Raw genomic sequence first — 15,692 nt, forward strand, 5'->3', positions numbered from 1 at the left:
CATCAATGACACGACAAAGAACTGGTGAAACCGAGGAACTTAAATACACAGGTTGAATGACGACAATGATTGGAAACAGGTGAGTACAGAGCTGAACATAATCTGACTAATGACACGAGAGACAAGCTGACACGGGAAAAAAACAGGAAGTGAAAACATCGATGTGGGAAAACTGAAAACACTGGGTCACCGACCCAGGAACCCTGACAGATCCACTCCCTCAAATGTGTTTTGTAAAGATCAGCCTTTGATAGATCCCTGTTGTTCCAGTCATGTTGTTGTTGTTGTTCACTTAAAAACATCAAAAACCCACCATCCACGCCCAATTTTCATTCAATGGATTGATAACATGTGTCTCCTAATTTTACCTTTAAATTATCCACTAAATCTAGAAATTCTTAAACTTTTGCCCCATCCCATGTAGGTGTAATTGTGAATTTTTTTTCCTGAATTTCATGAAAATTTTTTAACTTTTAATCTTCAAGGTCATTTTTATGCAGAATTATAGAAAGACAAGTGCTCAATAACCACTGTAACGTGGGATGACTAATAGAGAAATAATGCATTGATGCCACTGCTGTGGTTTTCAAAATGATTTAATTCGAAATCCCAGTTTAATGTGCCAGTCATGCCCAAATGCAAAATAGACGAAACTCATATAATGACAGAGAACCACATGAAACATGGTCACAAACTTTAAATACTGTTTACTTGGACATGTGTTTGCTGACAGCAGCACTGGGACACTGAAGCATTGCTAAGAATATATAATTCTCTTAACAAACAATAATTTTGAGTGTTGATGTGGTTTTGTCAGTGTCACGAAGTTTAGAATTGAATAGAAGCGGGATGGAGTTCCAGCCCATACCACGTTTATGTAGAACATATTGGAACTCTCCAAAGTGTCTGGTGTAGGAGCTCAGAAAGTCCTATAAAGTGAATATTATTTTTCTAATCTTTAAATATTTGCCTTAAAGTCCTTGTAAACGTGCCAATAGAGGATTTTATGCTTAAATTCTTTAATTCAGTTGTTCCAGGAATCCAGTGCAGCGCCGTCTCCGTTTGACCTCAGGACTCAGCTATGTTGTTTTTTGACAACAGCCAGTTTTGTGGGATTAAAGAGATCTGTAATGTGAACAGTTGTTTAAGATCTTTTTCTCACATTCGGTCTACAGTAAATCACCACAAGACCCGCCTCTTGGAATCAGCTTCTCTATTTGTCAGCAGTAAAGTCAAGACGTTTCACAAGTTGCCATTTTATGATCTGTGATATCAAATGCAAACCAAATGCAGCTTCTTCTGAGAAAAAGAAAGCATTATGTTTATAATATCACATTTAAGCTTCTACAAGCTGTTATTGACAGAGAAGACGGGTTGTTTTGTTCACTGTTTTCTACTTTATGTAACATGTTGTAATGTGTCAATTAGTGACTGCATCTCTACTGACCTGTAATGACTCAAACAAAAACCCTCAAACAACACAAGTGCTATAAAATGATATTTATTACTGCATACTAATATAAATGTGATTTCAGACATAAGGGGATATAAACATTTAACTTGATCGTCCAGGTCAAATTACCGACATGTCTCAGCTTGTTGGTCCCACTTACAAAGGAAACTTACAAAGTTGTACAATCACTTAGACGCAGCTAAAAGCAGGCTCAAAATGGCAAGAAATAGATTTTAATGAGTCACATACTGCATGATCAGCTGACTTGATTGATGTTGTGTCCAAGCGTTAAAATGATAAACATATTTCAGTGTGCTCTATTTCAGTCTTCCAAATGGCCTCAAACACGTTGTCTGGATTCTCAGAATACGCACATTTCACGATTACTGAGAACAGTGAAAGTGTTTCTAACCACATCTTAGAAACACTGTACTGAAATTAGCACGCTACATAAAATGGGTTCATCCTGGGCTTTTCTTTATCACTGGACTGAGTGTTATTAATATTGGCACTGTCCCATTTTCTTAAAATGAACTGTAACATGCAATTTTTTCTCCCCAAGTGACAATGTTGTGAATACAGAATAAATGCGTTCCTTCTGAGGGGGAGTTTTTATATTAGATTTATATGTGATTATTAAGTGCTTGTATTCACTTTACTTTCAGCTACCTATATCCTTCTCATTGTGAGATGACATTAGATTAGATTTTTCTTCAAAAAGCGTTTTGTTTGTTTCTGTTGGCTGGCATATAAAACAGAGACACAGCCACGGGGTAATTAACATGTAATGCACTCGCACATACACAAATGCTGGCAATGACATTGGTCAGTTACACAGGTGACTTTGCAGGCTCTACAAAGACTCACCACAGAAGTCTAGTCAGACAAATTCATGCAGCATGGCCCCTCCCCCCGCTAGCAGCTGAACACATCAACAGACTCCGCAAAGCATCTTAAAAAAGACTTCTATCCTGTCTTTCTGAGGAAGTTTGAGAGGTCAGTAAAACTCCTGTTTCAAACACATTAAGTATTACTTAGTTAACACAAACATTAATCTGACTGGCATAAATGTTAGCATTAGCCATTTAACTGTTAGCAGCTAACCCACGTTAGTTGTCTGTTATCATTAAGCTAGCAGCTATGGCTAATAATGAAATATTAACGGTAATTTTGGAGCTAGGCAGCAGATTTTATCAGTCCTGCCTGTCTGTAAAGTTAATGGACTGTTAATTTAACACGAAGGCACAGTTGTTTGTGTAAAAAAAAACCCAGTTTTATTTCTCACTGGCAGCCTACCTCTTAAACTCTGTTCAGCAACAAAAACGTGGGACTAAGTCAACAGAAGCACAGAAAATGAACAGGACTGTGGTTCAATCCTTTGCATGAACCAGCATTGTTCTAATATTTTAAAAGAAGTATGCCTATTTTGTCATTTTTTCATCTGTGGTGTTAGAAATAGCATCAGGTATTGAGTATTTTCCTGAGTGTCGGAATTCTAGTATCGCGAAAACCCTACTCAGGACATTACAGCCCAGCCCTGCTTCGACTGTCTGACCCTGGGAGACTAATTTACTGTTTAAAAAATAGATAATAATGATAATAAGAAGAATATGTGTGCTCCTGGTCACACTCCTCGTTCAAAGCTGCAAGCTCTTCCACTGCAATTTCCCGTTTGGTCTCTGGGTCTGAGCACCCAGCTGTCATTCCTAGTAACGATCCTCAACATAAAAGCTGAGTCTGTTTGAAACAAAAGTCGATGGTTGCTCTCTGCACAAGTTACAGGTCCATGATGCCTCATTTAAGTCATGTCTGACCTCAGCTTTTTATGGGCTGTGTAGTGGAACTTTTTAACCTTCCCTTGTTATGTGAGTTTTAAAATCATTCACTTACATACAGCTTATCCAGCAAATTTCTTTTTCCTTCCAAAAAGCTTTTACATGGCTCAGAAATGTATTACCTAAACAGCTCTCATAAAGCATTTTCAGACTAATTTCCAGCCACAGAAACATTACTGCTCTCCGATAGAGGTGAAATATTTGGCAATAATAACATGTGGACACCTCACGTCTTTAGGTAACACAAGCTCTTCGTGTGCTTTGTGTTGTTTTCTTAGAAAAATAGAAGCTACATTGTAAAATTACTAAGGGTCACAGTTTCCCTCTAGCTTTCCCCGTGAGGTAATAAAGCTTCAACAGGTAGTGTTTTTCAGTGCTTATTCATAGCTACACAAAGTACTAAGGCTAAATATGATGGTAAGTTTGCACTCTATATGTAAATAATACTGTACATACATTTACATAGTGGTTTGAATAAACATTCTGTATAAATGCATTTTTAGTGTCACCGAGTTGTCCTCTAGAGAGGCCTCAGCGTAGGAATATGAACGTGTTTATGTAGCATCGGTTTCATCAAAGCTTTTGCATTTACTATTACAGCCTGAGGAGGCACACTTCCATTATTTCATCAGCATTTTGGGGTTGATCTTTGAGTCTTTCAGTCGGCGGCGAGTCCTGTAGAAGTGACTCCAGGTTCCCCTTCTGACTCTGATCTGAAGGCCAGTTTGTCGGCACTGAGACTGCTGTTTGTCCCTGATGGGAGCACTGGTGTGTACAGGAGGAGGTGTGCAATTAGTGTGTCTGTGTGTTTGCATTTATGAAGAGCTTGTGTATTTCTGACTGGAACGGGAGCTGGAGCGGTCTAGTCCGTTACCGTGGCATGAGCCCTTCCAGCGTCCTCGGTCATCCAGATGAGATGTTCTGTAACACCAGCAACACAGGCAAGACTACGAAACAGCAAAAAAATATATAAGGTTTAGACTTTTGACAAATAGGTTTTCTAGTAAAACCACATTTGTAATTTTATTGCATACCTGGAAACAGTTTTTAAACTTTTGGCTGACAAAGTAGAGTGCAATCGGGTTAATGCAGGAGTTTATGGAGGCCATGTTGATTCCAATGTAATCCATCACTAACAGGAAACTGACAGATAAAAAAGCCAAGGTTTACATGCAAGACTACAGGAAGGTTCAGAATGGAGAACAATGGCATTGGCTATCTTCGTGCCTACCTGAGCAGCTCACAGCGGTCGGGGTCATCCTCCTCATAGACTGTTTTCTTCAGAATACGGCTGAGATGAAGGGGCAGCCAGCAGAAAGCAAAAATCAACACCAGGCAGAACACTGTCTTTGCTACTTCCCTCCTCTGCAGCACACGCACACAAAGAAATCAGAGGAACAGTAAGGTGACCATACCCAGCTCTTGATCTAATCACAATTCACAGGTTACTGTAATGTGTGGTCAAAGGAGCTTGCAAAGAAAGTGTACAGAAAGAAAGTGTACAGAAAGAAAGTTTTTGCTGTCATTGGTTAGCTGTATTTCACAAACTAATATAAAGATCCAATGTGCCAGTGAATTTAGTCATTAGTTTGAGTGACCAGTACTCTCTGAGAAGAAGTGATTCTTGTAAATTATAGCAGACATTGCCATTGCATAAGCTAATCAGTGTAATGGTTCCCAGCATGGCTGCCATCTGCATCTCTACCTGCTTCATGTGGTCATTGAGTGCGATGCGCATGCCTTTTTTGCGGCTGAGCATCTCACAGGACATGAGAGTGTAGAAGATTCCCGTGCAGACCAGAGGGAAACAGAAATAGAAGCCAAACAGCCACCAGTCCTTCGCTTCCTTATAGAACTGGGAAAACAAAACAAAACAAGGGTACTGGAAAAAATACATATCTATTTTTCAAGATAATGTCATGTTAAACCTGTAAGCGGCAGGTACAGTGCAACTTTGGTCTAAGTACATAAGTCCATTTGTATTCACCTTCAGAAAGCCTGGAGGACTTAAAAAAAATAACAGAAACTCTGGTTTCCTGGAGATTGCAAAGAAATGAGGAGTGGCTTATGACTAATAAACAGTACCTTGATTCATAGCAATAATCAGCTTAAATCTGACTATTGATCAAAGCTGACATTGTAGGTTTATAAGATAATTCAAATCCTTTCACCGATGACGACACATTAAAAGCCAGCTTCCCGCTTTGTTTCCACTGAACTCTGTGGTTCCTTCCTTCAGATTTAAAAGAAACAAAATATCTTTGTGATTTTGATCCTGCTGCGTGGCTTTATCAATGAACTGTGAAAAAGTAATTTGACATGTTTTGCCTGCAGTGTGTTGTATTGCATTTCTTTGCTTTCACTAATACCTTACTGGCAGAGTGATAAAAGGAGCCTGATTAAAGAAACACTCTAATTGTATCATTGCTGTCCAGGCACTTTACTTTGAAGAGAACCATTCTGTTGACATTTTCACTCAAAAGTAACATCAGGTGCAAGCTGTATAGAATCCAAGGGGTTTATTCCCCCTCAGCCCAATCCTAACAGATCCAAATCAACACGCTGGATAACTTTGACCATGTGTTTGTGGGAAAGTTTAATAATCCCTATCAAACATTTTGAATTGATGCATAACTCCTCTCTGCAAAACTGAAGTTGTTTAGATCATATATCTCAGAAAGATGTAAGTATCCAGCTGTTTGGAGTTTTTCCATGTTGCTGGTTTTCATATTTCCTCAGCTAAGGCGGATGTTCAGACGGCAGACAAATTAAAGGAAAAATCTGAACCTTTGACCGCAGCATCAAACATTTAAACATTTCCTCTCCGATCAGCTGCAGCAGTTTCACCTATCTGCAGAGGGGTCGTCGTGTGATTTGATGAGTTTAAAATTATGTGAATAACTCTTACCACATTCTTGCCAACAAACATTACACACGACTTCTCCGGGCAAACTGATGTTCTGTGATCAACACATGGAGCTGTGCTGATGCATTTCTTCGATTTACAACAGTTTTTTCGTACTGAAGGTAAAATGCCTGAGACATGTTGTTGTTTCTACACTTCGTATTTCTCAGGCTATTTAGCATCTGTTTTGCAAACTGATGGTATAAATTATAATGTTATGACACCCTTAGTTTAGCATATCTCAAATTTATTCTGTTTATAGCAAAACACTAGTACCAAATCGCAACAATAGTTGTCTCAAGGCTCCTTATATTGTAAGATAAAGATCCTACAATAATACAGAGAAAACTATCCAACAATCACATGACCTCCTATGAGCAAAGCACTTGGTGACAGTGGGATGAAAAAACTCCCGTTAACAGGAAGAAACCTCCAGCAGAACCAGGCTCAGGGAGCCATCTGCTGTTACTGGCTGGGGGTGAGGGGAGGAAGAGCTTGTATGTTATTTATTGTGGGCGATCGTGGCTCAAGAGTTGGGAGTTCGCCTTGTAATCGGAAGGTTGCCGGTTCGAGCCCCGGCTTGGACAGTCTCAGTCGTTGTGTCCTTGGGCAAGACAGAGGGCCCGGTGGCGCCAGTGTCCGGCAGCCTCGCCTCTGTCAGTGCGCCCCAGGGTGGCTGTGGCTACAATGTAGTTTGCCATCACCAGTGTGTGAATGTGTGTGTGAATGGGTGGATGACTGGATATGTAAAGCGCTTTGGGGTCCTTAGGGACTAGTAAGGCGCTATATAAATACAGGCCATTTACCATTTACCATTTATTGTGTTAAGTGTCCTGCATTTTAATGAGAATGTCATCATTGCCAGCTGTTAGCCCAGTGTTTAAGTGATTTTTAGAGAATGCTATCAAGCTGACATCCTAAATTAACATGGTGGACAACGTGATCATGTTGCAGAAATAAGAATATAGGCCAAAATGTAGTTCTGTATTTACTGTAGAAGAGTTTAACAATATCTTGTTAATTTCTGTGCACAGTGATGGAAATTGGGAAACCGAAGGTAGCAAAGGACACCTTTGCAACAACTAACATCTTATGACCTTAATACGTTTATATAAAAAGTACTTGTGCAGTTTTTCCACCTCCTACTGGTGACCTCTACCTTGTGATGCTGTAAATTTTGACTTGACTGTGACAGTCTGGTGGTTACCTTCATAAAGCTTGTGGTCTGTTCTGGATGCAACAGGCAAACCCTCAGCTTGGTGCCTCTGTATGGTATCTCCAACATGTCGAATGCGAGCGCCTCGGGAACTGCCAGCACCACAGCAAGCAACCAGATCAGTGTCACCTCCACAGCTTTCCACAGTGGGATTCCCATCCCTTTCACCCTGCTCCATGATGTCACTGCATGGTAGCTATAAACAGAAACATCCATTAGCTGCTTTTAATACTAACACTTGTCAGTGTCTATGTATGTGTGTGGAGTAGTGGTGTACTCACCGGTCGATACTGAGTGCGCACAAGCTGAGGACGGTGATTCCCACCGACGCTTTCTGGATGAACGGCATCAGCTTACAGACGTACACGCCAAATGGCCAGTCCTCGGCTAACAGCTGCAGGAAAAAGAGACGGAGAGGAGAGAGTTTTGTAAATGTAAGAAGTTCACCTGTGTAAACATGCGGGCAGACCTCTTTGAGGTCCATTTAGGGGTCCTTCTTTCCTCGTGTCTTCTTTCATTAATACAGCTTCTAATGCCAAAAGCAACAACAGCATGTTCCTCGTGACTGCCAAGTCCATCTCCCAGGGGTAATAAGTTCTGCTCAGGGTCAGGACAGCGTGTGTAACAACAAATTATGGCCACAGATCTGAATATCAGAAGGGACTTTATATTTTTCAGCTGCTCACAGCAATCTATACTAATCGCTAATCTATCAGAGGTTGTAAAGCCTTCGCACTCAAAATGTTTCTTCATTAAATCATGCTGTTGAAATGCATCTTAATACTCCCACAAAAATTTTTCGAATATTGTTTTTTGGTTTTATAAGCTCTTGCAGGCTGGGATTGTCTGGCTGCACTAAAATCTCTGACCATTGGATAGTGCAAGTGAATAAAGACATTTCTATGAAAAACCTAGCATAACACTTTACATCTGCCTTTTTATGGGTTTGACAATCCCTTGAAGTTTTAGGTAGACAAGTCTGCAACATCAAATCTTACAAAGCAATAAATAAACCTGATTTATTTATCAGGTTTACATTTTAGGCAATGTAAACTGCTTTAGCTTGAAGTAATACTAAATGAGATGCATCCTCAGCTTTGGTAATAAACTGAATCAATATTAAGTTTTTACATATTGTGTAAGTCGGCTAAATTGTTTAATGAAGACTTTGTCATGCGAAACTTTCACTTGTATTAACAGTGAATTGAATTTTATTCAAAGATATAACTGTGTGATTTTAACAGAGCAAACAGTTTCTGAATTAAAGACCTGAGAGACAGAGATCACATAAAAGTGACAAACTCCATAATGAAGCCACAAAAAACAACAGATAAACATATTCAAAGCTGGCAGAGGGGTAATCCAGCAACCAGTGGGTAATGTAGCTATGTCCATCTTTTATATACAGTCTATGTTAAACTATGAAAAGAATCATAAAGACACATAGTATAAATCTGGTTACCTTGTACACATTGATGGGGATGGCGATGACAATATATAACAGGTCTCCCAGTGCCAAGCTGCCAATGAGTACATTGGGTCCATTCCTCATACATTTGTTCTTATATATGATCCTGAGCAGTGTTGAGTTGCCAATGATTCCCACGACAAAGATCAGGCAGGATATGATGGTGTTCACATATTTGAAGGCTTGCTTGATCTCTGTGGGTTTTATGCACATGGGAGGGTGCGAGCTCCGTGGTCGGCCCGGCTGCGAGGGTGGAAGAACAACTGATGCGTTGTTGTTGGCGGGTTCTAAAGCTTCAAGCCCACTTTGGGAGTCACGGACGAACCTGGAGGCTGCAGCCTCCGCAACCATCAGAAGACACAGCAGTGTGATGGCCCTCATCTTCACAGAAGCCTCACCCAAAGGTGCACAGAAGTAAGAAAACACACACTTAAGGCACACACACGCATCCACCCACTGGGCCTTGCTCCACAGCTGGCAACGTCTGAGTCCAAGTTGTCCTGCAGAGAAAATAGTTCAACCATCAAAACAGAAAAATTGCTGCATGTGTGAAATGAAGACAAGCCTTCCAGGATGCATGCTGAGGTGAAAACCAGCAACGATGGTGAGTTCACCGCTTTGGACTAAAGTATTTCTAACAAATGTTCGATTCTCAGGGCGCATAAAAAGATATTTATGGTTTGAAGAGGATGACTTTTGATTCATCTAGAACGCCAAAAGCACGTCTGTGTTTTTGTTTACCCTATAAAATATGTACTTGTTGCTGATCCTGTGATTTTTCAACTTGGGGTTCACATTTACAGTTCTGTACAAAATAATTATAAAAATAACTACTGAATGGATTATTAAAAAGTTTACTACAGGTAATCATGCCCCTCTGAGCATGACCAACATCACCAGGTGCAAATTTAAATTTCTCCTGTGCTTTGGTTTATGGTGAAATTTTTTTTTTTGAAGAAATTAAAAAAAAGAAACCTGTTTCACAATCTCAGCGACCCCTGCAGTATGTTCATGGATCAACTAAGAGCAAAATCATCCCCACACCAATGAGCCAGCCTATTGTCGCTTGATCCTGAGGTCTAAGTAATTATAAAACAAAGCAAACATTTCAAGCACAATCCTTAGTAAACAATTTGCTCTTGAATCAACAGGCGTCACAATATATTTAACTGAGTACATGTGCACGTATATTAAACACATCATCAAAGCAGCGTTTTTGTGCGATGAAAAAGAAGCTGTAAAATAAAGGCTGGTGAACAAAGGGAGCAGGAGGGATGAAATATTGATGAAAACAGTGTTTGTGTGTCCCGTGCGCTCTGACATAGATTCTTTCTTTCACTCAAAGAGGACTCTAACTTGGCTATGAGCCCTCCCAAGAATCATGCCCCCCCACCACACACACACACCCTCAGAATGGCCTGGAGCATGGAGGGATAAATGGGCTGATTGACGAATACAACCGCGTCTATAGAGACACGCTATCGGGGTGAAGACGTACACACACGCTCACACACCACACAGACACACTCACACACGCATGGGTACAATCTTCATCTTGGCGCAGATGAGCAAACCTCTTTGACATGATGGTTTGGAAAGGCAACAATTTGCAGACACACAGGGTCACTTTTAAATAATCATGTCAGAATACACTTGCATTTGCAAAATTTAATGCAGATGCACTAAAAGAAGCAACATACGCTTGAGCACATACACACACACACACTCGCTCAAAGACAACTGCTATTCATAAATGCATTTGACTGAAAAACACTAGTTGGTTCTGTTCTCACACACAAAGACAGAAAATCACATGGGTCACACACATATCACAAGAAATCAGTTTTGAAAAATGTGGCCATCGTCCAAACGTATGTCTCGGTCATGTGAATGATCCCTTTGTGTTGTGTAACATGGCAGCTCATTAGGCTATGTTAGAGCAGAATTGTCTGATTTAATTGGAAACCTGAGTTTTAACTGGCCGGATCCTCTTAATCTAATAGATTTGGCTTTAGAGACCATCTCCAACCTTTAGCTCTGCTGGCTCCACATCTGAAGAGGTTGAGAGAGAGGGAGGGGGAACGTTGGCAACCAGCTGAGCAGCAGTGGAAGGGATATTGCGGTGGTCAGATAGTGTATGCCTGTGCGTGGGGGCTGAAGGTGGGAGCTCAGAGAAGTGTTTAAAACTGTGTTTTTAAAAAACAATGAAATGCAGGAAGACACAAGAGGCCAGGACAGGAGAAAACTGACAACTTGACCTACCGTACAGTTTGGAAGGACAATAAAATAGGGAGGAATGCACAGGAAAGGGAGAGCCAGAATGAAGGAGGGGGGTATCTGAGCTACAATGAAGGAGAGGGCAAAAGTCATGAGAGTGACCTCAAAGTAAGAGATGGCAGAAAGATTTTAGGAAGCATTTATTCTCAGCATAAATTTCCAGGATGTCCATGATGTGAGGAAATGACATCAAACTGTCTTCATTTTCTTGCGATCTTCACATTTTGAATTATCTGAGCAGCACACAATAAATGGGACTGTTGAAAGCAACATGTGGTTTTGATCCCAAGCTGTGGAAAGGAGGTGGCTTCATTTTATCATTAATTTTATAGCGCTGGCTAGATAATTAGTTGGCAATATAAGTGCAACAATCAGATAAAGCTTCGCATGCATTTATGACTGAAATGATTCCCGGCGGCAGAATACAGCCGCTGAAAGTTATGCATTTTAAACCTTAAAACTGTATTTTTAGACAAAAAGCTCGGGAGCTTGTATAACCGAGCAAACAAATCCCGCATAAGTAAAGTTTATGGGAATATTTGTTGAACTTCGTCACGTTGTCACTGCTGTTTAGAAGCGCAATGTCAAACATCCAGTGCACATCATCACAGTGCCGTTTTACATGGATGTGAGGGGATAAAAACCAATGCTTCCAAATGTTTCCAAATCCACCGAACCTGAATTTAGGTAATAGTTAAACAGCCTCCTTTTAAAAAAATCACTATTAAAGTGTTAAATGTTTCTCCGACAGTGCCCTGCAGGATCTCCAGGGTGAAAACATCCGATAAATCCTGTCTAGCAAGAAGGAAAAGCTCTTCAAAGCTTTACTCTTTTGATGGTGTTGTGATGCATTCATGCCACACATTTTAAAGACAAAGCCTGCGCGCTTGCAGGTTCTGGAAGCGACAAAGGTCGCAGCCTGAGATCAGTTGGTGATGCGGCGCACAAGCCGCTCGTTTTCAGCTCTGCAGCTGTCCGAAAACTACACGATCATGCAGGAGCATCAGAGGATAGGCTGAAAGTAGGTTAAAGCATTCACCAAGTCCGGCACAAAGGACTGAATGGGGTTCAAAGCAGTAAATATAAAACTCTATGACATGGCAACAAAACATATTTGGCATGCAAAGCGCAAACTTCAAAAAGCCCGGAGAATGCAGTAGCAGACGCACAAGAGCAGTTAATAAATACACAAAACTGCAGATAGATAGATAGATAGATAGATAGATAGATAGATAGATAGATAGATAGATAGATAGATAGATAGATAGATAGATAGATAGATTGGAGTCTAGTATAACATAACATACATTTGTTGTTGCCTCTCCAAATTTAAATTGAATCAAATGTTAATTATTACATTAATACCAGCTTCACTCGACTTACCGGACCGCGCTGTTATGATGTGCTCAAACTCAACGTTTTAGATCAATATTCCTCTGATTGGCCCGATGCTGTTTGTGTGAGTTCCTGGCGTTCAGAGATCACACCGTGCTTAGCTGTGCGTAAAACCTCCCCTCCCTGCTCCGCCTGCGCTCTGAGCAGCCTCCCGACAAGTCGAGGGGGTTAAATACCCAAGCCGGGAGGTTGCGAAAGCAGCCAATCAGACACAGCCATCCTTTCCATTGTGTTGTCAGGATGAATTCAGGAAGACTTTTGAAATACATCTTTTCAATACTGCAGATGAAAAGCGTATCGGATTGTTCCAGCTGATAACGCAGAAATAATAAATGTGTAATATATGACCTTTCCTTTGCTGTTTGCTTGTTTTATGGGAATCTTTTTTGCCTTCAGCCGTTCTCCACTGATGAACCTCTTCAGAATAATCGACTCCATCTCCAGGGGAAAACTGAGGTGGGTTGCACCAAATATATCTCAGTTATTAAAACACTGATTCACCTGGACCACCTATGGGATGGCATATGGCATTCATTCATTCACAAACACACTGATACTTTTTTTTAAAGATAACATTCATCCACACACTCACACTCCAATGGTTGTATCAGGGGAAACTTGCCTTTCTTCCACATGCAGGCTAGAGGAACCAGGGACTGAACCACCAACCTTTCGCCACAGCTGCCCCCGTAAAATCTTTTATCATTACTTTAACTGCTGTAATATGATAATTTCCCCCAAAATGGGTCAAATAAAGAACGTATTATTTATCTTACTGCCCACATGACTGAAAGATGATTACACACGAAATGAAAAATATTCACATGATTTATTCAAATGGAGGAAGTTAGCGTTGTAACTGAACTCGGCTATTGAGGGTGAGCAGTTGCAACAGTGACACATATGCTGTTATAAAAATGTATCCTATGTTTATGATATGACTGCATGCATGACTCTAGTATGAAAACATCTTTAGAGGCTGCAGGATCTGAGGGTTTCACACCTGCGTTTTGCTGGTACTCTAACCTGCAGGTGTGAACTTAACACTTGTTTTTATTGCATGCATTGTTGTTACTTTGATGACTAAGTGCTGTTTAGGTATTCAAAAGGTGCAACACACACATTATCAAACAAACACAAACACACTGTGTGCTTTCATTTTTTTTCTTAGAGTTTAACAATTCAAAACATACAATAATAATAAAATCATTTCTCTTTGTAACAAATGCATACTTGCACACTTACCCTCTGCATGTGTGAATCCTTCACATCACACACACACACACACACACACACACACACACACACACACACACACACACACACACACACACACACACACGCTCACACAAAACAAAGGACCTTTCTGTGGAGTCTGTTTAATGGCACCCATCCCCTGCTCTATTTTGGGACGCGACTATTCCTGGTGCATCATTATTGTCATTACTACAGCCTCAAATTATTAAACCATTAACAGACATTATCACCATTACACACTCCTTAATGCAGCATTGCTCTGCACCTGTGTGTGCTTGAGGAGACGGAGGAACCGAGGAGAGGATGTGTTGTTGTGCTTCTAGAGAATTTGGCCTTGGCAGATGTACACAGGCACTCCTTCTTCCTCCTCCTCTACCACAGGAAGCAGCCAAACTCTGAAGTTGGAAAGCAGCAAATACGACAGCTCTTCAATTTGGAGTCTATTTTGTTTGCTACTCAAAAAAGAACAGAGGTTGCAAAAAGACAATAGAGGAAGACAATGATTGATCTTCATGTGTGAGTTAAGTTTCCATGGCTCCAACTTCAGGCTGATGTCCAGTGGGAGGAACCTGATGAGCATTAGTTGGATATGATGTTTCTTGCTGCACAATAAGCCTCCTGGGGCAAAACTCATCCCCAAACTTATTAAGACTCTTTAAAAAAAAACAACCAAACCCCTCTCATCATTGCTGAAGTTTTTCTGCCGCTTAATTTCTTTTCACCCATCTGAGCTATTTTTTTTCCTGAAGGCACACATTAGTCTTTCTTCAGCTGTAATGTGATAAATCCAATTTCAACACATCATGTTCCGCTTCCAGAAAAAGCACAAAAAGAATCATTCTTGTATCTTTCATTTATGCCTGCTCAACCTCTTGAACTCTGAAGTTTTTTAAACTTAAAATAAAGCCACACTTCTTCATCATGCCACAGCACCATTACTCCATCACTTTGTAAATAAGGTCTTCCCGCAAACTCAGAGATGTTTGACGTCTTTTTGTAATGAGTTATGTTAACTGAAAACAAATATCTGTGGGTTTGAACAATGCTTGGTCACCCAACATTAGTTTTTAACAATTGATATCACCGAGTTCATATGGTTAAAAAACTTAAGGGGTGCTGGATCTAACCTGATGAAACATGACGAGTTTATCCAGCAGACAGGTTTGTTTTAACCTGGCACCATCTCTTTTTCCCCTTTACCGCTTATCTGATCTTGACTGTGGTGGGGCTGGAGCTTATCCCAGTTTACCTTTGGGAAAAGGTGGGGTGCAAATTGGAAAGGTTGCTAGTCAAGGCTTCTGGCAAATAACATCAAAATCTCAAGAAGACTCTGAAGATTCTTTGTGTCAAATTTTGGCTTTGTATCTGATAAAATGAATGATGAGCACTGCAATATGAAATCCTGCACTGGCAGAAAAATGGAATGAACGTGATGACTGATTACATTTTTGTTGATCTGAATATCTGAAAGAGAAGTCTTTCTAGGGTGTAGCTAACCTGACAATTTGCATAATGGGAGAATATTAAAATTTACTGATTAACAATACCGGCCAGCACCAGCAGCTCAAATTAATCTCTTCATGTAGGCTCGTCACATGACTTTTGACATAAATCTAGAGAGGCCAAGCAGCACAAGCAGTGCACCTTCTTCTTCTAAATGTGAAGACAAATGGAGGCTAAATGTTTCTTTTCGCTAAACCAAAACTTAATATGTGCTTATGAAAACTTACAATATATTTTATTTTGATCTGATTTTAAAGCAGAAAATATGAAGACAGTAAAAGCAGGTTTTAGTGGCAATATACATGCATACACCAGCAAGTACTGATAAAATAAAAAGAAACCAAACCAATACCATCCATCGTCTGCTCAACAGGGAAACATAG

The 15,692-nt window shown here is 40.3% G+C and overlaps 1 protein-coding gene across 1 annotated transcript; it reads right to left on the minus strand.

The window, feature by feature from the left end:
* Nucleotides 1–1,485: 1,485 nt before the first annotated feature.
* LOC146524263 (endothelin receptor type B-like) lies at nt 1,486–12,709 on the minus strand. Its single transcript, XM_085175438.1, has 9 exons — nt 12,538–12,709; nt 8,872–9,377; nt 7,691–7,803; nt 7,401–7,605; nt 4,994–5,143; nt 4,520–4,653; nt 4,323–4,431; nt 4,163–4,235; nt 1,486–4,053 (listed from the first exon to the last, which is right to left on the minus strand). The coding sequence occupies exons 2-9, from the start codon at nt 9,256–9,258 to the stop codon at nt 3,947–3,949; spliced, it is 1,278 nt and encodes a 425-aa protein (XP_085031564.1). The 5' UTR covers nt 9,259–9,377; nt 12,538–12,709; the 3' UTR covers nt 1,486–3,946.
* Nucleotides 12,710–15,692: the final 2,983 nt, after the last annotated feature.

The sequence above is a fragment of the Neolamprologus multifasciatus genome, chromosome 2 (assembly GCF_963576455.1).
Source record: "Neolamprologus multifasciatus chromosome 2, fNeoMul1.2, whole genome shotgun sequence".
NCBI classification, from domain to species: Eukaryota; Metazoa; Chordata; class Actinopteri; order Cichliformes; family Cichlidae; genus Neolamprologus; species Neolamprologus multifasciatus.